This window comes from Leiobunum rupestre, chromosome 2 (assembly GCF_980474605.1).
Source record: "Leiobunum rupestre chromosome 2, qqLeiRupe1.1.hap1, whole genome shotgun sequence".
Taxonomy (NCBI): domain Eukaryota; kingdom Metazoa; phylum Arthropoda; class Arachnida; order Opiliones; family Sclerosomatidae; genus Leiobunum; species Leiobunum rupestre.
The window spans coordinates 46,203,858-46,229,833 of record NC_143385.1 but is presented as its reverse complement, the minus strand read 5'-3'; the positions used below and the strand labels follow the sequence as shown (position 1 = coordinate 46,229,833).

General features: G+C 37.7%; 4 protein-coding genes across 6 annotated transcripts; 3 read left to right on the top strand and 1 right to left on the bottom strand.

Annotated features, from left to right (window-relative positions):
- Positions 1-181: 181 nt before the first annotated feature.
- Positions 182-2,424, top strand: LOC149957625 (uncharacterized). Its single transcript, XM_090165651.1, has 2 exons — positions 182-354; positions 441-2,424. The coding sequence occupies exons 1-2, from the start codon at positions 345-347 to the stop codon at positions 2,087-2,089; spliced, it is 1,659 nt and encodes a 552-aa protein (XP_090021777.1). The 5' UTR covers positions 182-344; the 3' UTR covers positions 2,090-2,424.
- A 10,244-nt stretch (positions 2,425-12,668) lies between these two features.
- On the bottom strand, positions 12,669-14,534 carry LOC149957624 (uncharacterized). Of its 3 annotated transcripts, none has more exons than XM_090164861.1 (2): positions 14,390-14,534; positions 12,669-13,769 (listed from the first exon to the last, which is right to left on the bottom strand). In XM_090164861.1, exon 2 carries the CDS (start codon positions 13,747-13,749, stop codon positions 12,766-12,768), a length of 984 nt encoding a protein of 327 aa, XP_090020987.1. In that variant the 5' UTR covers positions 13,750-13,769; positions 14,390-14,534; the 3' UTR covers positions 12,669-12,765. The 3 variants fall into 3 exon arrangements, with proteins under 3 accessions (XP_090020987.1, XP_090020988.1, XP_090020986.1); XM_090164862.1 differs by having other exon boundaries at positions 12,669-13,756; positions 14,390-14,512; XM_090164860.1 differs by lacking the exon at positions 14,390-14,534 and adding an exon at positions 13,848-14,101 and having other exon boundaries at positions 12,669-13,756.
- Positions 14,535-22,319: 7,785 nt separating this feature from the next.
- LOC149957623 (uncharacterized) lies at positions 22,320-22,892 on the top strand. Its single transcript, XM_090167112.1, has one exon. It carries the CDS (start codon positions 22,320-22,322, stop codon positions 22,890-22,892), a length of 573 nt encoding a protein of 190 aa, XP_090023238.1.
- A 1,402-nt stretch (positions 22,893-24,294) lies between these two features.
- LOC149957622 (uncharacterized) lies at positions 24,295-25,626 on the top strand. The gene is made up of 2 exons (XM_090167111.1): positions 24,295-24,582; positions 24,685-25,626. Exons 1-2 carry the CDS (start codon positions 24,295-24,297, stop codon positions 25,624-25,626), a joined length of 1,230 nt encoding a protein of 409 aa, XP_090023237.1.
- The last annotated feature ends 350 nt before the right edge of the window (positions 25,627-25,976 follow it).

The window sequence follows — 25,976 nt, the reverse complement described above, 5'->3', positions numbered from 1 at the left end:
AGTGTAGTCCAACCATCTGATATTTCCTCGTCACGTTCCCGCTTTATAAAATGCTTCTGTTTTTTCTCATAAATTGAAAATCCGATGGATTGATGCTGGTTTATCAACTTTAGAAAGAAAAGTACCGTTTATTTACTAATTATTGCATGTAGCGAATATTATTCGTTTACTAGTTTAATTTTAAATGTGAATTTATGTTGAATTGTTCTTGCTTTTCACCTAACGTTCGGAAAATTCGGAAATGGCAATGAATCAATTGGAGACGGAGTGTAGAATCTAGTATATTTATTACCAAGGCTTACGGTTGGAGGTTGGAATAACAAAGACATGCAGCAGGACCCGCGATGTATAAAGGTTTAATATAATGTTGTACATAACTAAATCGATATAATATAATATATATAATAATTTTAATTGAGTAATGACGATATAAATTTAAGTTATGTCGCAAACTGAGTTCAGTATGCGCCATCGAGATTTCGATAACATCGAGCTGCCTTTGAAGCGTTTCCCATGTCATCTATGCCGTTTCTCGACCGAAAAGAAAAACGATTTAAAGCGACATTTAATGAAGCACGCCGGAATAAAACCGTTTAAGTGCGAGCAATGTGAATACGGTACCACGAGACGGTCAGATTTAGCGATACATCTGAAATCGCATTCCGGGGAAAAGCCATTTCGATGCAATTTTTGTCCTTACTCAACGGCGCGCAAAAACAATTTCAGGGAACATTTAATGGTACATTCGAAAATAAAGAGGCTGAAGTGTCAATATTGCAATTACAGCACGAATCGGAAAAGGGAATTCGAGCACCACGAAAAAATTCATTTGGGAATTCGTCCTTTCAACTGCAACGAGTGCTCGTACGCCGCCGTGAAGAAAAACACTTTAAATCGACATCAGAAAACTCATTCTTCCCCAAATGATAATTTCATAGAAATTGACGAAGATGGCGTGGAAAATCTGATCGTTTCTATCGATAGCGAGTTGATCAACAGCATGGGTAGTGAATTGGTGATGGTACAGCAGGATAAATCCAAATCTTCGACGATCAAAGATAATTTATCGCAGCAAGTAGGAACTGTGAACGGGATTACGCAGCAACCGGGAACGACAAGCAGATTTCATCAACATTTTGTAAATGGAAGCGTATTCCCGCAGCAAATGGAAGCCTCTGGTATATTATCGCAGCAAGTGGGAACTATAACTGCAAGCGTGTTACCGCCGCAAATGGGAGTCGGAACAGCAAGCGTATTACCTCAGCAAATGGGACCATCGAGCATGCTGACGCAGCAAGGAGCAGCCAGATTTTTATCGCAGAAAATTGGAGCGGCAACCATATTATCGCAGCACATGGCGGCCAAATCTTCTAAAGCGGCGATATTTTCTCAGTACGTCAAAATGGAACCGCACACGACGGTGGGCAATTTACCACTCAATTTGGGAACACAGTCGCATATGGCCGGGAACCTAACACAGCGACCCACTGAAACCGATTCTATAAAGCGCTTTCAGTGTTTGGAATGCCCGTATTCTTCCCTTAAACGACACGATTTGAAACGGCACGCGTTGAAACATAGTGGCGTCAAGCCGTTTTTGTGTTCCAAATGCCCTTATAGGGCATTTAGAAAAAGCGATTTAACAGTCCACGAACGAACCCACGAAAACGATAAGACATTCCAGTGTACCATGTGTGGTCAAAGTGCAAAGTGTAAAAGGGAACAGGCGCACAATTTAAACAAAAATAACGTACACGAACACGCAAAATGTTTCTGCGCCAAAAATGGTAACCGTCCACATAAGTATTTTACGGAAGGTGATACGAAATCGAATAGTCGCACTGTAGAAATACTCGAGATACCCTGCTACCCCAAAACTACGCGTATGAAATCCGAAAATAATCATTTTAGTCATTATAGTGATGAACTTTGGAAAAAACGTTTTCTTTCAAATGGTCCCTCGTTTCCATCGACGTCTCGCGAAAATAACTTGATTTTAAATGGCAACCTCAAACACGAACTTGATACTAATTTGGGGCTACAAAGTTACGTAAACGAGACTTTGACTAGCACTACGAATAAACTATAAAAATAACATAATCTTATCGTGTAAGACGTTTCGTATCGTTTTGTTCAATTTGCAAACTCCAAATAGTTACTATCTACCCAGACTCTCAAAGTTTCCAATGTCTCTCGCTTGAAATTTAGAAAAGATAAACCAAAGTAGTTCCAAGAAACTCCGAAGTTTATTTGGTTAAGGGGTTTAAGTTTGTCACTTTGCATTAGTCGGCGGAGTTACCAAGCCTACGTAACATATTTTACGCAAGTTGTATGATCAAATGAAATAACTTTTCGTAATGCATCATTTCCACAATTAACTGTATGTCTTCAAGAATTATTTTAATTAAAATCGTGTAATTTCGTTGCCTATAAAAGAAATTGCAATACTATAAGTGTTTATTTTCAACATACAATTCACCGTTTAGAACTACAAACTTCGTTTGACTATAAGCATCTTTGAGGCATGTTGTTCAAATGTCGACCAGCAAAACGAAAATTGCCAATATTTTTAATTGAAAACTTTGATGGCGTATTGAAAATTATATTGAAATCATTCTTTTAAATAAAATTTAGTAAACAATGGCCATTGAATTAGAAATAAATACTAATTTATCTTGTAATTTTGTTGAAATGAAGGTTAACATACATTAAAAAGCGCACCGATTTGTCGGGTATAAATAATGTCACTAAAGAACTAGAACCATCTGGTAACATTGGAAAATTCTTAGTCACAGACATATTATCAAGCTGTGTAATTGGTTCTTGATTAGGATATTGCAAGACCTTTGGATTTGGGAAATCTTTTTTGGCAATGGATTTATCAATGTTCTATTTTATGGATAGACTTGCATGGGTAACCATACTTTAACAGAACAGTAATTGATTATTTTTTTCATTTTGCATGGAAAATAACAGGCCTACTGTTAATTTATTTACTAGTATTAATGCATTTATTAGACAATGATTCTTCAAATGCAATTTAAAGTAGCTTGCAATGTAGGTGGTATAACAAATATATTTTTTGTATATTCATGATTGTATTATTGAATTATTTTGAGTCAAAGGAAGCAAAGTAAAGGTACCAATATTGTTGATAACAGTTGCTAAGCCAAACAACTGCCCAGAAGCATAAAGATTGCATGGTACTATTTATTTCATTACCTGCTGAAAAATTATGTTCCCTGACCAATGCCAATAACCGCTGCCGAATTCAATTTATGACCAATACCAATAGTTCGTGCTACATTTAGTTTGTGACTTTTGCCATTGATCACTGTCTTACTCGGTTCTAGGCTTATGCCAATTGTTGCTGCCAAATTTGGTTTATGTTCATTGCTGGTATCAGGCTGAATTAGTTTATCACAAACTTCTGAACACTGATTCTTCAAATTTCTTTTCAACGCACATTTAAAATGTCGTATACTCGCAGTAAAGAGCAAAGTTTCAAAAGCATGTCTTGATTAGTTGTACGAAAATCTATGCAACGATTTTTAAAGGTTGGGTATGAAAATATAGATTTTTATGCGATTTTCGGTTAAGACACGTTGAAGGGCATTTGAATTCAGGGTTATTCCGATTTTCGTGTTCAATCGCGTGAATCGGAACCAATTAAGGTAAATAGAATATTACTTTTAGTAACACAGTAAAACGCTTTCTTAAGCTCTTCCCAAATCTCTGGACTATTGGTTTTGGATTGTGAGGGAAAAAATAATTTAATTTTTTTTGAGTTGCTTCAAGATCAGCGTGGCGTGTTGCTCGGATGAATTCTATTATTGATAAAAATTGTCTAATGTAACTGAGAACCAATACTTCAAGCGGATTGAAATAGCTTTTTGAGGTGGATATTTCTCGTAGAAGTGGACAATTTATGAGATAAATATATAATAGTCACTATACACCAGGGCCGTCATTTCTTTATTATTCAGAACTTGAGCTTCGGAAAACAATTAAAGGCCAAAAAAACGCGTCAATTATTCAATATTTTTTGCATTTTTATCGAGGTGGGGTGGCGGAGTGGTTACCCCTTTCCACAAAACCTTGTAGAGGTTAACGGTAATAGTTCGTGTAGGGAACTATTGGCTCGCGTGGCGTGAAGGGCTTGCCACTACCATCATATGCATTTGTAACCCGGCCACCTGTTTAAGGCATGATAAGTCGCTGGATGACTTGGGCGTATGGTGGTGCCTTGGGTATTAGCCTAGCTGATTATTATTAAAGCTATTACATATTTCTAGTGATTTTCAGGGTAATAGACAGAACAAAACATTTACATATACTTCCATCACTAGTTCAGCTATATCTCACACACTTAAAACTCACAGAAGTAAGTAACGAAATATGCGATATGAAAGATGAAATGATACCTCTTTTCAACTTATTTACCAATCCACTGCTATTCGAACATTTTAATTAATTGCAGGCGGATACATATCAGAGCGTTCCACAAACATATAGTTTGAATTCAATCTAAATTATAATATAACTAAGATGAAAGGATTCAAGGGTCTTCATTTATATAACGGTTAATTTAACGATTATTTCATATTCCGGTAACCGGACTGTCCGTCAGTCTGTAAAGTATTTATTATATTGACTCTGTATCCGTTGTAATTATGGCATTGAATTATAACTTTATTTCAGTTGACGTCCAAATTTTCATTTGTTGAGTAGAAAAAATTTATAAACATTTACGACATAGTATTACCTTATACCACGCAAGTGACGAAGCTTTTACGCCACTATATACTAGGCTTGTTTCGGTCGTTAATTACTTAGCGTGGCAGCACTGTCGACAATTTCGAGGAGGGAAATTAGCCTTTTCATTTAAAATAGATTCACCTAGCGGCTAACTTGAGAAGCTCACTTAACCGCTGAATTTTCGTCTACAATAGCAAAACGTCGCAGTGGAAGAAAAACCAGCAGATAATGAAATGTTGGTGTCATTGAGTTGAGAATAAGTAGAGGTACAACTAAATCTGGCTGGCGCGGGACCAATTTCGTTCAATAAGGAGAATTTATCAACTTTATCGTTCTACCGTGGCGGCATCAGTCTCTAGTGGTGAAAACTATATTGCAATTGAATTTTATCGCGAAACTGATGCGAAATTGAAATGTATGATTAATCGTAACAAACAAACATTTGAAGTTGTTTAAAAATAATTTTATCCTGTCAACACGATCCTTTTTACGGTGAGTTAGCTAATAATTATTTATTTTTAACCATATAACTTTACAAAATATAGATGGCGCTACCGCCTAATTATAAAGATGAATTTCGTACAGTTTTATCAGAACAGGTCCCGCGTAACCATGGCAACTGAAATCGTAATTGTTGTTCTAGCAGTATTATTCCCAATTCAATGGTTGGTGTTTAGGGTTTCGACCGACACCATTGGGTTATCTCAAGAAAAAGAGCAGATACAATTTTCGCGTTTCCGCTAGCTGGCTCTATGTAAACTAAAAACGCTGATTCGACGAATCTGTAGGAATTAAACGAGTAGGGTTTAGTACGAAACCACTGATTTAGCTTAGGCGGCTTTCAAGTAACAATCGGCTCTAGCATTGCCACCTGTTTTATGATAAGGCCCATGTTATTAGAGATGGCCAAGAATCTACCTGATTTTTCTAACAACGCGACTTTTATGGAGATCGTGGTCAAAGGAAGCTAAAAGTTAAAATAGCCAAATGATAACGTCGTCAGAAAGCCGTTGTAGAGTATTATAGTTTGACAACTTATACTCTTTTTAGTGGGCTTTAACCTAATTTATATATCCCATGTTAAAATATAATTTATAATTTCTGTAATTTATGTTATTGACAAATTTACAAACCATCCAATCAATGCAAAGGGTACCTATACGTACCGCCTTTTTGATTTCGACGCTAGCGACATCTATTGAAAAAAGAGCTACTTCACGTCGAGCCGCCACTTGCTTTAATTTGGTAAGAGATCTTGGGTTGCCCGTAAGATTGGTAGGAATTCCAATCTTTTATAAAAATCTTTTAAAATGGGAGTTCTTGTAGCAATTCTTTCACACTTTACTCACCAGTAATAATTTCATTATCCTTATATTTTTATTAATGAATACGTATTATTTCCCCATCAAATACTCTACCAGGACAATATCAAACATCACCCTTAATTATTATATCTACTTTAAATCAAAATTGTTTACTAATTCTAAATTGTATGAGATTTCTGAGAAAATTAAATAACGAAACTCAAGTTGAGAAATACAGAGTTTATTAGAACTCAGTACATTTTCTAAATACAATTATTATTTCCAGTAAGGACGAAAGACTAACAAAGTACTTATCTTAAAACATATAATTTTAACCGCAATAGTTATTAATGATATAATGTTTTAACCTCATTAAAAACACTGCCAAGTAGAGATTCCGTTTGACCCATGGTGCCAAATTTGGTATGGCATGCCCTGTTGGGACTGCATATGATTTGCATAGTAGGCTGCTTGGTTATTATTTACGTTATTGACAGCAGCGCAATCTGAAACAGGGCAAACAGACCTTTGTGGGTTACAAACTATGGAACTAGCATCAATTTGGGGAACCTTGGGTATACGCAAGGGCGTTGAAGGCTTTCTTGGACCCTGGTGCATGAAATCACCCCTGTCCCTTAAATCTCCTTGTGGAGGAATCATTGAATGGTTCATATGAAGATCAAGTCCATGATGGTGACCTTTAGACGTTTCTGGGACTGGATGATGTTGGTTCATGTGAAGTTCGGAGCCAGGAAGGGGACCATGAGTTCCTTGGGAAGAATCCTGGTTAATGGTGGTTTGAATATTATGCTGCACTTTCTTCGGCACTCTTCCTACGGGCTTCGGTTTTCGTGGCTGCTGCCTCTTGACTGGTTTTTTAACAGAAGGAACTTTGTCTTTAGCTTTAGGTCTTCTCTGAAGAATCATGGCACATTGAGCGCAGTTGTAAAACTTCGCTCCCTTATGCAGCGTTTTTATATGCAACTGCAAACTGCCTTTGTAGGCCGAGGCGAATTTGCAGTGATGACATTTGTGAGGTTTAAGATTCGTGTGAATAAATTTGTGTTTCGTCAAATTACTTTTTCTAGCACTTGAAAAAGAACATTGATTGCATTTATATTGGCGAATAGCTGAGTGAACAGTCTGGTGAAGTTTTACGGAGCTTTTTCGATCTGAGGTATAGTCGCAATGAATACATTTATAAGGTTTACCAGGAGGGTGGATTTTCTTGTGGTTAATAAGTTCTGCCCTGACAAATGTAGTAAAATCACATAAGTTGCATTCAAAAAGAGGGATTGAGTTGTGGATTTTAGAATGCATGTCCAAAACACTTTGGAAAGCAGTGGTAAAATCACATTGTTCGCATCTTAATGGTTTGTTTGCGGAATGAGTCAGTTCATGTGCCCATAGCTCATTCTCCTGCGTTGTTGTGTAATTACAAAATCGGCAACCCAGTAGTTTTGAAATGGAATGAAACTTGACATGGTTTTGCCATTCGTCTTCGTGCGCGGTCGAAAACAAACATTGATTACATTCATACGGTTTAGTTTTCACGTGAGTTTTTTTGTGCATTTCCATTACACTTTTATACGCAGTTCCAAAATAACATTGGTCACATTGTAACGGCTTTGGTCCAGAACTGATATTGCTTTTTAAAGTATTTGGTTGTGTCGTTTGACGGTTCTGTCGACTACGATAGGTGTTTCGAGGCATTTCTGTTAAAGCGATAAGAAATTCTGGGAAATTTCTTCGCGTCAAAACGGTATCGGTCGGTAGTCTACAATTTTAATCCACTCCTCAACATTTCGTCGCTTGTTCGACTACACTCCACATTTTGCGCTCTAATATTATATTTAAAATTTCGAAACGTCACAAAGGCCTAATGAACAATTTTTGGATATCACGGTTTGATAACGTTTAACTTATTTTACAAGGAATAAAATTAATTTGAAATTGAATTTTACACTTTCTTATTTCCATTGGTGAAAAATTTGAAGCTTCTTTTTAACAATAAACAGTTTAATACGCGATAAAAGATGCAGTTGGAAACAAGGAGGCTGGAAGGCAGTATTAGCAAATCCGCTGCGACGTTTTTACGGTCAATGGCCAACTTCGCCTTTATATTTTTTGGGCCTGGGCATAGAAATCTCAAGATACCTGAGGAATTGTACGCACTGCCACTGTTAGGCTCTATATACCACTATAATAACTACAATATTTGCAATTCGTGAAGATAAATTAACTGCATTTAACTTACCCGAAAAACAATTGAAATAAAACAAAATATAATTAAAAGCTAGAAATCGACTAATTTTGTTTAAAAAAAAACGCGAACGGACCCAAAGAGGAAAAATTTAAGAAATTAAAATTTAGCGTCCAAATATTACTTATTGATTGTTTTAATGATATTTTCTAGAAATTAAAGAATGAAACACTATCTTCATATAAAGTTAAAGTGAATTTGATATTGTTGGAATATGAGGAAGAACCAAGCTAGAATCCGTTAATTATTCAGTAGTATTTTCACTCTGAAAATGATCATACTTCAAAGTACAATTAAAATTTTTTAAAATCACCGAACGTTTGTGTAAATCATCAATTTAGAACATTCTAAAAATTACAAACAACGGAAAAAGTTTATCTATCTATATATATATATATATATATCTATAAATAAATTGTTTAACCACAAGGTGGCTTCTACTTGAGTGTTTTGATTTAATTAAGGTATTTCTCAACATAAAGGGAATATAACCTGCAAAGCAATCTTTATGGAAGACCCCCTTCAATTTTTCAAATTTACCTGTACAGTGGCGCCAAACCTTTTTAAATCCAAAGGCAAGAGCGGCCAGAGCTGCAAACGTTAGTGTTCCACACCAAAAACCTGAGGTTATATTCCCTTTAAGAGCATTTTTTTCGGAGAGCAAGTTAATTTTTGTAAAATGCATCCAGATTTTTGGGGCACAATTAAAGGGCAACATCTTTTATGGTATTCTAACTGACAAAAAAAATTCATAATTTTACCAAATTGATCTATACATTCCAGTAAATTTATTATTTCATTTATTTTTTAGTAAAAGTACATGTTACAAAAACTTTTGGTTTTTGATTTAGACATGGAAAATAACTAAGACTCCGTATGCATTTCAGAAGCAGTAGTTTCGCAAGGTTTTGGACGAATTACAATGAAACAAGTCGAAGTTTCTTCATCAGAGAGCTCTTGATTTTCCAAAACAGAAGATGGCAATTGGTCTGCATTCACAATTTCAATTCTATCGGCACTAGTCAAATGTAGGTTGGGCATGGGTAGACGCTCAACCTTGACATGACAAGGCCGAATCACCTTGTTGTACTTTTTAAATATTTTTGTGTACTCTTCAAAATTCTCCGCATTCAAGGGATGAGTGTGCATGTGCCTGAGAATCTCGCTTTTGTACATGGCCACGTAGCTGCATTTATCGCATTGATAATGTTTCAGACCCAAATGAATTCTTAAATGAACATTAAACTGAACTCTTCGATTCGTAGAAAATTTACAGTGTGGGCATTCGTAGGTAATATCGTGGGTTTTCAGGTGGCGAATAAATTCACTCTTGCATTGGGTAGTAAATCCACACTGTTCGCATTTCAACCGTACTACTTTAGGCGTCGTTTTGCCAGAAACAGGAGCTGGAGCTATCAATACAATTTCTTCATTCGCCCCATCTCCTGTCCGAATTACCAAGTGACGACTAATTTCCCATTCGGTACTAGCCACTACTTCTTCTTTAAAATGAATGGTCTCATGGGTTTTTAAAACTTCTTTTCTAGTCGTTGAGTAGTTGCATTTGGCACAACGGAACGGTTTGATCTCAAGGTGAAGTTTTTGATGACGCACCAGATCGCTTTTGCGTCTGCCACTGTACGAACAATGTGCGCATTCAAACGGTTTGTCCACCGCGTGTATAGTGGCGTGCCTTTTCAAATCGGTTCGTCTCGCCGAGGCGTAATTGCATTGCGTACAACGAAATGGTTTTTCACCGGAATGAGTTCGTAAATGTATTTTGAGATGGCTCGCCCAAAGCGTTGTAAAATTGCATATGCTGCAGACGAAATACTTCTCGTCCCTCTCAGCGTCATTAGTCACAATAGTTAGGTAATTATTTGGAAACACTGAAGAGTCGCTAATCTCGTCAATATCGTTAGGTTGACTATCGTCACTATCCATTTTCTTTGGTAAATTTCCCCAAATGGGGTTTGATTTGTCCGTCAGTCAGCTACACACAAAATCTGCGGCAGAAAGTAGCTATTTATTTCGTTATCTTTTCCTTAGGAGGGGTTATCTAAAATGATAAGTCGAAATACCTTAGGATAATAAAACAGCTGGCTACTAAGCTAACAGAAGTAAATTGCATGTGTATACACTTGGAATGGCTGAAACTCTATTGACACCATGGAGCGAAAGCGCCTGGAGAAATAGGCGGGGTTTAAACTAAGCCGAGTGTAATACGTATTTTCTAATTCAATAGCTGACCGCCGTCATTAAGAAGCCACCACGACAGAATAAAAACGGAAAATGCTCAACCTTCAAATAAACTTACCAGAAAACAGATTAAAGCCAAGGCTTTAATTTCAGCATTAAACAACGTGTATAAATCTATAATATCCAGGTTACATAAACCAATTAGAGAAAATTTAGTCTAAAATTAAATTATAGTTACACGAGCTTTACTTTACCTAGAAATGGTAAGAATTATGTTTTGTAAAAAACAATTTTTTCCTCGATAATAATCAAAACAAAAAGAATAACAAGAAAATTATACATAAGTTAATTATGTATCCTTAAATTTTAAGAAGTAAACCGATTATATAGATAGATATTATAATATTATTAGTATAACGAAATTAAGGAAAAAGGGGGTAACAACAAGAGAAATGATTAACACCGTCAGTCTGTTTTGGTACTTTTATAAAAGTTGCTCACGGTGCTCATCAAGGTACAGTGGTACAGCGACGTTTCAGCACGGCCAACTATGATTACGCGTTTAATATTGACTTCCGAACCTGAGAGTGGAAATCGACTAATTCCTAATAATATAATTCAAATTATTTAAATAAGTTAAAACTACCTTAGTTATTTGAAATTGAAATATTTCCATAATAATTTAATGGGATCTAACGAGCTATAAGAAAATAGCGCTTGAGCGAAACAGCCGTTAGAAAATCCAAAACAGCCTTTCTGTTGGCAAATTAAACAAACTTTTCCGTAAGGATTAGAAAGGCAACGAAACCATATAATATTGTAGTCTAATCTCATAAATAGTTTCTATTCGCCCGATAGTCCGCCGGACGCAGTGTTTCCACTTTGCGGCGAAAAAGGGCGTTTTCGGCGAAAACTGTCTCGGTGGGCACCATAAATTTTAAAACCGGCGAAAAGGCGAAAAAGCGGCGAAAACCATTGAAAACGGCGCAAATTGCGGCGAAAATATTTTTCGATATTTTCAGTCAAAAAAACTAAAAAATCGTCGTCTCTGTAGTCCCTCTATTCTGCCCCCTATGTCCACCCATTCAATTTTTATATATACCAATAAAAAATGTATAACATTTGAAGAAATAAAATGTATTTTTTTTTTAAAAAAAATATTGCCCAAATCTAAGATTGGAAATAAAGAGAAGTAAAATATGCAGTGACATTCACTAAAAAAATTAAGGTAAATCTAATGGGGGGAAATTGCGGCGAAAACGGCGGCGAAAATCGACTATAGAACCGGCGAAAACTGGTAAAATTTCCGCTAAAATAGGCGAAAATCTCTACCGCAGAGTGGAAACACTGGCCGGACGCAAGGTTATTAGAGAAAATACACTATGCGCCGGACGCAGATACATCTACTGTTCGATTATACTTTTGAGGATAACCTTTTTTTTCTCCTTGGTCGTGAAGAGTTAGGGCTAGACATAGCAAATTTTAGGACTGTTCGGTTGGCGCTATTTTCAAGTATAATTCCATGAGAAATTTTCAACGTGTATGTTTAACCGCTATTTTTAACGGAATATGGTACATCTTTAGACATGGGTGAAAACCCTTGATTTTGTTTGAAAACCATATAGGATGATCATTTTTTACAGCCGCTATTTTTAAATGTTCTTTTGGTAAATGATTGGTACTTTAAGACTTCTATCGACTAACTGGCAATAGATATATATGATATAAAGTAGTGTCGTGCATTCGTGATAGATTATACTTTAAAGGATATTAGAATAGGCGGTGTAAAGAGCCCGGTCCTTTGCCCCATTCGTAGTTTATTATTATGTTTTGCCCTCCTGTCGAACAAAGTAGCATATCTAATTAATTCTTGTTGATAACTACCACAAAAGCAATCTTACTATAAATTTTCGTCAGTACCCATCGTTCTTTGTTCTTAAAATCGACTGGTTTCAACCCTTTCCTGTAAATGTTACGTAGGGCGAGGATTCGCAAGCGCCGATTTTGAAGGGTAGAGCGTCATATAGTTGTGGCCACATTGCAAAATTAATAAGAATGTGGCCATAATGGAATCTGAGATTTTGAGTTGAACAACAGAAAAAAATAGATAGAAATAGCAAATAATTTTAGACTTTCAAATCATACAATTTTTAATATTTAATGTATAAGACCGAACAATTGGTTTATACAAATTCTTTTGAAAATTTCTCGGGCCCTTAACATGGTCCAGTTAAGACAGTATTATATTCCCAATATGTATTCTTCGTCTAACTTTCCATCCGCACCATGGCTGATTTCATTGGACAAAGAGCCAAAGTAATCAGTAGTATTATCAATCAATTCGGATTTAATTTGTGCAGAAGGTAAGTCGTATAGTTCGGGTGCTAAGGTTTCAGATTTAATTATGATGGGCATCCACGTAGCCATCTGTGACTGCGCTATATCGTCGATCATTTTCTCATGTTCGTTGTCTTCGGAAGTATGATTGTAGCAACGATGTTTGTCATATACTTCCTGGGATATGCTGTTAAAATTGCACTTCGCACATATTAAGTCAGGCGCGTTTAACTTCGCGAATGGAACCTCATTTTTTACGCTCAATTCATTGTCGATGTTCTCGTGCGTGGCCAATACGTGTTCATGTAGTTCACTTTTGTAATGGCAGCAAAAACTGCAATTTTGGCAGAAGTACTTGGGCTCTTTGTTGTGAGTTTTGTAGTGTCTTTTAAGGGAGCTTTCTGTCACCGTCCAATAATCGCACTGGTCGCAAGAAAATACATGCGCGCCGGACTTCTGGCATCTATGTCGGTCGTACTCTGTTTCACCTACCGTTTGAAAATTACATTTGGAACACTTAAAAACGAAATCTTCCTTGGGGATAAATTCATTTCTCTTATCGAAAGCTGATTTGTGAGATTTGGTGTGTTGTTCCAGCTTGTTGCAGTTGTCCGACGCGAAGTCGCACTGCTCGCAGCGGAACCATTTTCGAGGGTTGACAAATTTTCGCTTGTATCGCTCTGGATGTTTCATCCTAACGTGCCTACCGAGGTGTATCTCTTGCAGTCCGGCGTAGCTACAATAAAGACATTTGAAGTTCTTCCGTGGTTTTTTAAAATGCGTTTCGTGGTGGCGCTTGGTGGAGTTAATGTCTCGGCTGTAGAAATTGCATAGGTTGCAACGATAAATGGTTTCGTCGTCGCTGTTATCAACGTTGATGCCGTTCATGTAGAATCTATGATGACTATCTTCAGAGATTTGTTATCCGATCACCAGTATTGCATGGCATTACCAAAAACAAAAATATTTTAACTAGGAAGCTTTACCTAATCATTTCAGGACAACTTAAACTCTTTAATGCGAATGTTTGCTGCAAGCATCTCTGTTAAGTTTCCTCCCTCTAATCGCCCATTCTCCATTTCCCAGTGCTAATGGATGAAGGTAATAGTGGTCGAGCAGGGGTAAGAAAAGCTGTGAAACAGTGTCTAACTCTATTGTCTGTATGTCCAGGATCTCTCGCCACATGGTATTTACTTAGTTAATATTTGAAATAAATTGTTATTTAAATAGGCCTTTCTATTAAGTAATATATATATATATATATATATATATATATAACACACTAAATACTTTATACTGTTTTCTCAAATATATGACCTGTTTCAGTTTAGTCTTTAATTCAGCTACTACTAAATTTTCGTCGCTAGTTCAACTGTGTTAGCAATACTTCGAAAATACACTCAATCTAGGTTACAAAATAGGCCTACATTTTGACATCTAAAATTGATAATATGATATTATTATCTGGGTATATCATGCCTAAACAATGATACTTTTAATATCATTATAATACTTTCAAGATTCTTACCTATAATTACTCTACAATTTAGGAATATTCACGGTATTCAAAAACCTTTAGGAAATAGATTTTCACGTAAGCGATTTGAAATATTCACTGACTAAATTGGCAACGCTCTAATGCTAAACCACGGTCCCTCGCATGCTTTAACTATACTTGCGACAGTCCAGCATAGTGGTCGCGTGCACGGGGCTATTGCTAACTGGCTCTTTAATAAATATTCGTTTTACATTTTCTACAAAATAAAAGAAAATACAAATTTTTGATAATCAAAATAATTTTATTACAATATCGTTGACTACTGGAATATGTTTATTCCAAAATAAGTGATTCCAAAACGATTGGTGGTCACATGATTTGGTGAAATCGCCAGTATTCTTTGTGCGAGCCGAGGCGTAGGACCACCATAGGTTCATGAAATGCCATATATATCTTACTCTGAACAAAGGCCTGTGGGAAGATCAAGGGAGAGACAGCTAGCAGAAGACCGATATTTTCTAGATGCGCTACGTAATAGTGCCATCTATCGATGACCAAAATTAATATTTGAAAAAAAAAGGGGTAGATTAGACCTAATAAAGTTGATAGCCCTAAAGTACTACTTGGTTTCCACAGACCACATAATACAATTTTCTTTACACCTGTCAAAACGTTTGTGCGTTCCAAAGTTGAGTGACTCGTCGTTGGAAACCTAGTTTAACATTTTCATTTTATATGGAAACATACTGCCAAAACTATTAATTAAGTTGGAAAACTGTCTAATTTTATCGACATGATATAATATTTGTATTATGAGATGTAAACTTAATATTGATTTATACTGTAATAATAGGTTTTCTCTATCCAAACCACTTGATAAATGGTTACATTCTAGAAACCGTTAAAACTGGAGTAGCTCTAAAACTGATTTCATTTGTAGCGATCACTTTATAAAAAGGTGGACAAACAAGTTAGAAATGGCAAACGGTGCCTTAAAAAGACAGCAATTCTAACCGAAGTTTTTATAAAATACCAAGTAAGTTGAAAAACCAGAAGAAAATGGAGACACATTATCTTCAAATTTCTATCACGTATATTTAAGTCTAAGAATGGTGTTATTATTAGGAATATGATCTAGTCTAGGCCCTAATAGGGGAAGCGAAAAAACATGCCACTTCATTCCGTTCTAAAGAATACGAATTTCACCATTGTATTTGCACGTTTCTTACAGAAATGTTACGGTAGAAACGATAATTTAGAAAACGATGTTGAAGACACTTATCAAACAATCGCAAAACGTGTATTTTTGCATTACTATAGCAACTGGTATCGCGCGATGAATACGGAACAATAGATTTTGGTACTTCGAGGGACCAATCGGTGGAGTTAAGCTCTCAAACTAACTTCAGATGTTTCCAAGTCAGACTTCATTTCGGTTTAAGTAGTCAATTTTTTCAACTCGGATGTCCTGCCACGCAAAGCAATAATACCACTTCTGAAACATAGGTTTGATTAAATTAATTTTATATTTTAAAATTTTACAGCCGAGATCGATACGCATTTGCTTTATCAGTAGCAAATCACTTAGAAAACATGGAGTTGAAGTCATGTGCCATTTTGTATTTTGCTTTATGTGTCTGCTAGATGAATAAAATATAATAGCGTCCACTTTCGCCGCAACCTATAGTTATACGTTTGGGTAGTGAATAACCATCGTAAGAACGCACTCGGCCTTGTCACAAAGTACCGTGACTTATCTTGGCCGCTGTTGGTAAGTGAGGCCCCAAGAACAAGAAGTTTATAATTCTAGATTCATTTCTGAAATTCTTTGCCGGGGAGTTTTCGACATATGTACGAGTTGGACATATAATCTCAGAAATATTTTCAAGAGACAATGTCCAGTTAATAATTGGTGATTCCAAAGGCGAACGAGTGATGGGTGAAGAGCATGTCATTTCTAAAATATCCACACCTAATTGGAAAGAAACAATTATCCCATATAGAAAATAAACAATGAAAATCTGAAGTGGTCTATCACAGACAACAATATGCTAATGGAGACACTTAAAATGGTTACTTTAATGTCCTTCGCGATGGTAAAATAGGTGATTTATCCAAAGTAAATTATAAAAACTACGGGTTAAGTTTTAGCGATCTTTATTAGTAACCTTCCACTTTTCAGTCCGAAAACATCGTAATCTTTTATTTTTAAAAGACGCTTGTATAATTTTGTGATACATGTATAGAATTCATTGAATAATTGATTATTGCATTCCTCCCTTTGCGAGGAAAAAAAATGGTTTACGTAGCTCTTCATGGAATGAAGCCGGTTTTAAATATTTCCTCGGGCGTAGGGCAATTCTGCCATTACTAATCAGCTAGCTAGGCAAATACCCAAGGCACACCCTTTTCCATCGACTTTTCAAGCCATTAAATCAAATGGCCGGGTTACAATGCATAGGAGGTTGGTGGCTAGCCCTTCATGCCACGCGAGCCAACAGCTCCCTAAACGAACTATTACCGTTAACCTCCTCAAGTTTTTATGGAAAGGGAAACCGAAGAGCTCCGAGGAAAACCCCTTAAACCAGTGAGGAGAGAACTTTCAAACTCAACGCAGAAGAAGTCGCTCCGAGTTTTCACCCAGTGCCTCAAGCTGGGATCGAGCCCGGCTCCTCTTGCTGCGAGACGAAAGTGCTCACCACTCCACGTTGGGCTTCGGATGTGTTGTGTCCAGGAGTATAGCTTCCTCTTGTCCACGCTGGTTCTAGCTCAGGGGTACCTGTGGGAAAATGTTCTGCTGCCGGATATTTTGGTCATAAGGGTTTTGGTAGATGTCAATGGGTGAATGTTCCTTTGGACTGAAGATATTCGATTTACGGGTTTTATCAGCGAAAAGTTTATGATTTAACGTTTCCCATGGTTTTCAATTGTCACAAATTTTCCAAGGTTGAGTGACATAGTTTGGATCAAACTTGGTGCGTTGAATGAGCTTAGGTAGAACCGTATCACCAGGATTGAAATTATGAGGAACCGCACCTTCATGGTCTCTGGCATATTTGTCCAATATTAGACGTGCTATTATTTTACCTGTAATTTTGAATTCATGTCCCGGTTGAAAAAGAGGGTAGCTGATGGTTTCCCAGTTGTTGTATGTGTCGTTGCTCTGAAATTCATGAAGTAGTTTGGTAGTATGTCGTTCCAATTGGTTCTATAAATGATGGCAGTTGGGAGCAGTTTCAGTAAGGGAGCGACTTGCGAAAGCTACGATGTAATTCTTTCTATCACGGTCATGTTGAGTTAAAATGGCTCTTAGGCCTACTGGGCTGCCGTCCACTATCACGGTTGTGGTTTTCAAAAGGTCGAGAAATTTAAGATTGGTACAGTCCCGTAGTATTATCAATTTTTTCCTGATGCCTGGTTGTTCACGTCCAGTCGTTGCCCTTTTTAAGGAAATTTCGATGTGGGTCGGTTGCGGTCGAGAAATTCGGTATGAATCTGGCAAAATAATTAGCAAGATCCAGTCGACTTCGAAGTTCGCTGATATTGCGAGGTGTTAGAAGACTCGCTAAGGCTTCGATTTTTTTTAGGTCGGGTTTTATAACATCACTTCCAAATATATGACCATATAAAAACAATTCGGATTTAGAGAATTCGCATATGCCTTTATTTAGAGTAGGACCAGCTTCAGATATCCTCGTCAAAGTTTGTGATCCTTATTGTCTATTCCACCGATGAGGATTCGTCCCTCGTATTTATAATGTTATTAATGCCTTCGATAGTTTCTTCAATGGCTTTTTGGAAAATTTTCGTTGATGAGTTAGCTCCAAATTGAAGTTTTTGGTCTCATAGAGGTAGAGAAGGCCGCAATTACTCGGGATTCATCATCGAGCTTAATTTGATGGTAGCCTTTATTTAAATCTAGTCGTGAAAACACTTTCTCGATTTTAGGAGATGTATGGCGTTCTCTTAAGATTGCGTGGTTTTGGAAGACGCGTGTCAACGCAGGATCTTACTTCTGTTGTATTTTTCTTTGGTACAAGTACTATAGGGTATAACCAAGTCGCTGGTTCAATAGTATCGGATTGAAGAAGGCTTTCCATTTCCTTTTGAATGAGATCTCGCAAGTAAAATGGAAGACGTTGGTGATGACGTCGGCGGGATTGTTGTGTCAATATAGAAATTATCCTTGTAATTTTTCATTTTTCTAGCCCTTCGAATAAGTGGGCGAACTCTTAAACGATTGAATTCCAGTTAGTGTTCGGTTGGATCGATTCCGGAATTGAGAGGGCTGACAAAGTAGGAAGTGGGTTTAGTTTTCGAATGGTAGCCTCTCCAATGATGATTTTCGAAGCATGCAGAATATTGAAAATGGCTTCAGTATGTTAAGCGGTGAAAGATAATGTAGAGGTAAAAGTACCAAGTAGAGGAATAGGTTCTTTAGATGCAAAAGAGTATACCTTGATCATTGGTGCCTCCCGGTTTGGTATTGCGACCAGTTGAAGGTAAGTTGGGTAGTTTATGATGTATAATACCTTGGAGTTGAAGGTCAAAGATTTGCTTGAGTTGTGAATTTTTAGCTCTCCTCTGAGTTTCAAATTGATGTGAAGTTAAAGTATGGAGTGTGGCTTCGAAAGTCTCTTCGTCGTGAAGACAGTGTTGGATTTCTCATCGGAGTTGGAGGTGATGGTTTACGTAGGTTGCGTTTATTGTTAAATAATTGTTGAGAAGAAGTGGGAAAACGTGGCTGAGTCGAAACAAATGAGTTTTTCAAAGCGTTAATGTTTGAGTTATCACGCTTGTCCCTGATCTCCATGTTAATTGCTTGAGTGTCGACCTGCTCGTAAAATCTTACTAATGTTTGTAGTTTGTCCTGTGTGATGTTAGGGTCACGGAGTGCTTGTCGGCGTAGATGTTTTGAAAAACATTTTTGAATGATGTTTCACAGAATTTCCAAATCATCGTCGCCGAAGTCACAAGTATTGAAACACCGAAGTCATTTCTCCCACCGGGTTGCTTTGTTGTCCCGATTTTCTGAGATCGAAATTGGCCAAAAGTGTGGCTGTGGTAAAGGCATTTTAAGTTAAGCTTAGGTTGTGAAAATGCAGGAGGCCGTAGATTGGAGGTTTAAAAAAAAGTTCCATTGGCAGTTTGGGTTTGCTGATGGTCTAGTTGTTTTGGTCCAGATGAAGGGATATTTCTTTTTTTGGAGATTTTCCGGGGTAAAAGGGTGTCGAAAAGATCTCCGTTGCCAATTTAATGTCCTTCGCGATGGTAAAATAGATGATTTATCCAAAATCAATGATCAAAACTATTGGTTAAGCTTAGCGATCTTTATTAGTAACCTACCCCTTTTAAGTCCGAAAATATAAAAATCTATTTTTTTTAAAACAAGCGCCTTCCTTTTAAAGTTTTTAGTATATCCACGCGTTTTTCGATAGATGCATGTATAGAATGAATAAAATATTACAGTTACCTTGCTCAAAATGCAACTTACTTGGTGTTTCGAAAGTAAAAATCCTCTCCCAGATATTCGGGACTACGGTGGTCCATTCAGTGTTGTAACTCGAATATATCTCAACTGTGTATTCTAGCGAAGAATTAATTTCTATGAGACCCACAACCTATTGAAAAGAGCAGTTTAAACTAATTAAACAACAAAATGACCGTAATAAAACTGAACTGCTGTTTGAAAACCAAGAGATTAAGTCCACGCTAGAAAAAGAAAAAAAACACGTGTAGAAGAGTCGACTGTACACAACACTGTAATTGTTTCTTAGCGTAGGCTTAATCTTTTTATTAACATTAACTATTACAAAAAGGTCGTATTTTTGATTATTTCATTTCTAGAGGTAAAACAACAAATATATACGTTTAAATTTGAAAAAAGGTTATTAATTGTGAGGTCTATGGTGCTATTTTAATTGAGGGGGGTTGAGTATTTGTTATAATAATAATCATAATAATAATAATAATAATAATAATGTATATTGGCCCAAATAAATCCCTTTTAAAACAGGGAGGAAGCAAAATTGATTCGCATGCGCAAAATACAAAATAAAGAACGGTCATTTGAACAAATAGAATTAGAAAAACTTTTAAAATTAGGTTTTATACTCGCCCACATCTTTAAGATAGCTCAAGTATTATTATTTTATTATTATTTAGTTTGAGCCATTAACTACTTTCTTAATTTAATCTACCTCTTTACTTGACAATATATGAATCCCGATAATCAAAAAGCTACACGGTGGGTAAAAAACCCGAAAAAAACTACGTAAAATTTTTGAGCGCATTATATTTGTCCCTTCAACGTCGTACTTATATCTGTTGCCAATTTAAACATAAAACGTGTTTTAGCAGTGGATTAAACATCGAAATTATTGAGCAATACGATTTATCTGTCGAAATACCCTTGTGCAAAGTAAAAAAAACCGCTGACACGTCAACCTTCAGTCGCCAGTCAATGGCATTTGTGCCTGTTACATGTGTCAGCCAGAAGTCGAGTTAAAATCATTTTCATTGACGCTATCAAGATGTAGAGGTAATTGAAAATCATATCATCTCTGTCCATTGGTTCTTTTCAAACGGAATAGGTATAAAGAACACAATTGCGAAACGAAAAATATAAAAAGTTGACACTTCCAAATTTTGAGAGACAGAAACACACGAAACATTTACGACGGTGCTCGGAAAAATCGTTACAGAGGTCGAATACAAAGCACATCTGTTTATATGGTTGTTTCTCCGAATTTCAATATAGAAAATTGGTTTTCAAATAATTTTGCAACGTTTTGTCCAGGTCTGGCAGATAATTATATTGGTGATTAGTTATAATCTGACTTTATATTGTGAAATACGGCAATTTAAATATATACGAAATTTTGAAGCAGTAGACCAAAAGGTTTGATTATAGTTTGATAGGGATCTATCAAACGTGTTCTATTTTATTATATCAACATTTTTCTAACTGGGTTTGTTGTTTGGATTTTGTCACGGCAACGGCGAGGGGGTTTGAGGAGAGACGGTACGTAACCAACTAAACAACTACCATTTCAACAATTAGAAATGCAAGTCTAATAGTTCCATATTCAATCGATTAGTGGGGTGGCAGAGTGGTTAGCACTTTCGCCTCGCAGCAAGAGGAGCCGGGTTCGATCCCAGCTTGTGGCACTGGGTGAAAACTCGGAACAACTCCTTCTGCGTTGAGTTTGCAAGTTCTCTCCCCACTGGTTTAAGGGGTTTTCCCCCGAGTTCTTCGGTTTCCCCTTCCTTAAAAACTTGTTGAGGTTAACGGTAATAGTTAGTGTAGGGAGCTGTTGGCTCGATCGCGTGGCATGAAGGGCTTGCCACCACCCTCCTACGCATTGTAACCCGGCCACCTGAATTAAAGGCTTCAAAAGTCGCTTGACGACTTAGGCCTAAGGTGGTGCCTTGGGTATTGGCCTAGCTGATTGTTATCTTTTACAACATTTTTTACTTTAATTTTCTATAATTAATCAATCAAATTTACACCTTTATGCGATTTATTTATGTCACATACTGGAAATACATCATTCCGAGGGGTTCGACAATTGAAAATGTTTCGTTATCAGAAACAAACTTTTAGATTTAAGAGCACGATTTTATTGTTGATTTCCGTTTCTGTTCGAGATTCTAGTTTTTTTATGGTTGTTTTTTATGACGATGTACAATGTACGCTTTAATTCAAAAGGTGGTTTTTTTAATACTGTATATAAATATAAATGTTTAAGTGTAAATATTCAGTTCCGTTTTGAATCTTGTTCAGCTAACTAAATAAAGATGCAATTTTAATTATATCTCAGTCTCCGCCTTATTAAGTTATCTCCTTGTGGCTAGCCACTGACTATCAAAACATTCATGGTCCGTCGAGTTATCATCGATTAACTTCGTCAAGTTAATCTGCAAACATTTTGGTCCGTCGAGCCGGATATTTTCACAAATGGATGTCTTAGTGAGGAAGCGAGGTACCATAAAGGGAGCTGTTACAAGGATTCAAAAGTCGCTCACGCAATTTACAACATCGAAGTTTCAACTAGAAGCACGCCTCAAGAATTTGGAAGTTCAATGGAACCAGTTTCAATCAGTACAACAAGGAATTGAAGCTTTATGTAAAGATGAAGTCGAGGCCAAACGGCAGGAACCTGAACGTTTGGATTTCGAAACAATTTATTATCAACTCTATTCAGATATTAAAGATATTCTTGAAAAATTCATGCAAACTACCTCTTCTGACCAGCATTTCGCCACTCAACAAAATGTAAATGTCAAGTTACCGCCATTAGATTTGCCAGTTTTTACGGGAAATTATCAAGAATGGATGTCCTTTCGAGATCTCTTCGATGTTGCGATACACAAAAATCCATCGCTGACAAATGCACAACGACTGCAGTACTTGAAAACATCTCTGAGGGGGGAATCAGCTTCCTTGATTCGCTCATTTTCCGTAACCGATGCTAATTATGAAGAAGCTTGGGCAGTCCTGAAGAGTCGCTACGACAACAACCGCTATTAGTTATTAGTATACATCGTTACGAGCAAGCTCGATTCAGACTCTCGACGTCAATGGGAGTTGGAGCCGTCTACAGATGACCTTCCTACCTTCAAGATGTTAACTACATTTATTGAGAAGCGTTGCCGAGCTCTTGAAACCATCTCAACTGGGAAAGGAAACTTACAGCAGTCAAGATCCAATACCAGGTCTAACCTATTTCCACAAAAGCAACCCATAATCGGATATCATACAAGTAATTCGGCATCATCCAGTTGCCCATTCTGCAATGAAGCACATGTAGTATATGGCTGTCAGAAATTTATTAAAATGCCAGTCCATGAGCGTTCGTCCATGGTTCGACAAAGGTCCCTGTGCTTCAACTGCCTTAGAGAGGAGCATTCGTCAAGCGATTGTCGGTCGTCTTCATGTAAACAATGCAAGGGACGACATCACACATTGCTTCATCGTACAGCGCAAACGCCGAAAGAAGAGCCGAGTATTCAATTAGGAAATCCGACGTCAAGCAATCCTAAGAGTTCATTTAGCGCAACCTGTTCCAAAACGATCAGTGGGCATATCAATCTCAGTCATTGCAGTGACCAAGTGCTACTCTCAACAGCATTGGTCAAAGTTGCTGACGTAAGCGGATCTCATCAGCTATGCCGAGCATTGATTGACGGAGGGTCACAAGCAAGTTTTATCTCTGGGCCCTGTATGGAGCGACTTGGACTGAAGAGGAAGCATGCTTGAATTTCAGTTAGTGGATTGTCAGATTGTAGTGCTGGAACCACGACAGGTGTTGTACGTCTTCATATCGCATCCTATACCGGAAAATTTTCATTTGAAGTATCTACGTTAATTCTTCAACGATTGACGAAGATGTTACCAATGCAACCCATAAAAATGGATGACCGGAGTCATCTTAAGACGTTAGTTCTAGCAGATCCCACCTTCCATCAACCTGGTGAAATGGATATCATTTTGGGAGCAGACATCATGGCGGAGATCCTGGTTGACGGTCTAATCAAAGGCCCGGAAGGTGCACCCTTATGCCAAAATTCTAGACTGGGCTGGCTACTGTCTGGAAGAATAACGACATCATCAAAAGCAAGTACTTCCTTCGAAATTAATAGTAATCATGGATTTATTGATTTGGACAGCACACTCAAGAAATTTTGGGAATTGGAAACCATAACAACTGCGAACAGATACACCGACGAAGAGAATCAAGTAGAATCGCAAAGACACACCAGCGGAACTTAGAAGGTAGATTCGTTGTTGAGCTTCCGGTGAAGAAGGATGCACCAGCCCTTGGCAACACTAAGAATGCAGCAATGCAGAGACTACTGCAAGTCAAACGGAAACTGGAAAGTAGCCCAACCCTAAAAAAAGGTATCATGAATTTATGAACGAATATAGACAGATGGGACACATGAAGGAAATTCCAATGATGCAACTTCAAAAGCCTGACAATGATCGCTGCTATCTACCACATCATGGAGTTGAAAAAGAGTCAAGCTCCACAACGAAGCTTCGGGTTGTATTTGATGGTTCTCTGAAGTCTTCAACTGGAGTTTCTTTGAATCAACGGTTGCTTGTAGGACCAGTAATTCAGAAGGACTTGGTCTCAATTCTTCTACGGTTCCGGATCCATAAAGTTGGTTTCTCAGCTGATATAGCAAAGATGTACCGCCAAATCCTAGTCAAGCCTGTACATCACGACTTCCAGAGGATACTATGGCGGGAAAATCAAAGCAACCCGTTAAGGAGTACTATTTAACGACGGTCTCCTGCCCCATACCTGGCGACTAAGGTATTGCAGCAACTTAGCTATGATGAGAGTCACAGATTCCCACTGGCAGCACCAATTATCAGAGATGACTTTTACATGGATGACTGTATGTCCGGGGCGCCTGATGAAGATACTGCGCTCGAAATTCAACGACAACTCATCCAGTCACTGAACGCTGGAGGTTTGCAACTCAGAAAGTGGTCATCAAATAGTAGCGTCGTACTATCAGCGGTGTCGGAAGCCGATCGGGAATACCAATTGCCGTTGGAAATCAACAACGAAGGCGTAGTCAAAGCACTTGGACTTTTGTGGAACCCAGCAACAAATGAATTCTGCTTTTCAGTCATGTTGCCTTCAGCGAAAGAGCTTGTCACTAAAAGAAACCTGTTGTCAGATGTGGCTCGTATCTTCGATCCATTAGGCTGGTTAGCTCCAACAATTATTACCGCCAAGGTAATGCTTCAGCAACTTTGGCTACGCAAGCTAACGTGGGACGAACCGATCCCTGAAGACATACAACGAAGCTGGTCTAAGTACAGAGATGAACTCCCGTTGCTTCAAACAATCAAAGTTAGCCGATGGATCAATTTTACACCAGAGGCAAGTAATTACCAGCTACACTTATTTTGTGATGCTTCACAGACAGCATATGCAGCGGCCGGCTATTTCCGAGTCACCTGTGGAGATCGTACGTCCGTTCACCTGATCCTGGCAAAAACTAAGGTGGCACCAATCAAGCAGGTCTCTCTTCCGAGGTTGAAGCTTTGTAGCGCCCATTTACTTTCTGAAATCTTCGTAAAAATCAAAGAAGCCCTACCATTTGAGAACATGTCGACGTATGCATGGTCAGATTCCACGATCACCTTGAGCTGGATAGCATCGTCTTCAACACGTTGGACTACATTTGTCGCCAATAGAGTAGCGAAAATTCAAGAACAGCTACCACTGGCGACACGTGGCTAGCAACGACAACCCAGCGGATTGCGCTACGAGGGGAGTGCCGGCATCAGAATTAGCAAACCACCCACTTTGGTGGACAGGTCCGCGATGGCTTAAAGAGGACGAGTCAAATTGGCCAACTAACTTGGTAAAAGACACAACCTTGGAGGAAAGAAAAATTTGCGTACTACATGTACAAGCACCAACCGAGTTTGAACTACTCTCACGGTTCTCGTCGTGGACTAAATTGAAAAGAATCACAGCTCTCTGTATCAGATTTTACGAAAACTGCCAGGTAAAGCGAAGATGCCATGGAGATATGAAGCAAAGAAAAGTTGGACGCTTAACGCCTTCAGAGCTGCAAGGCGCTGTCG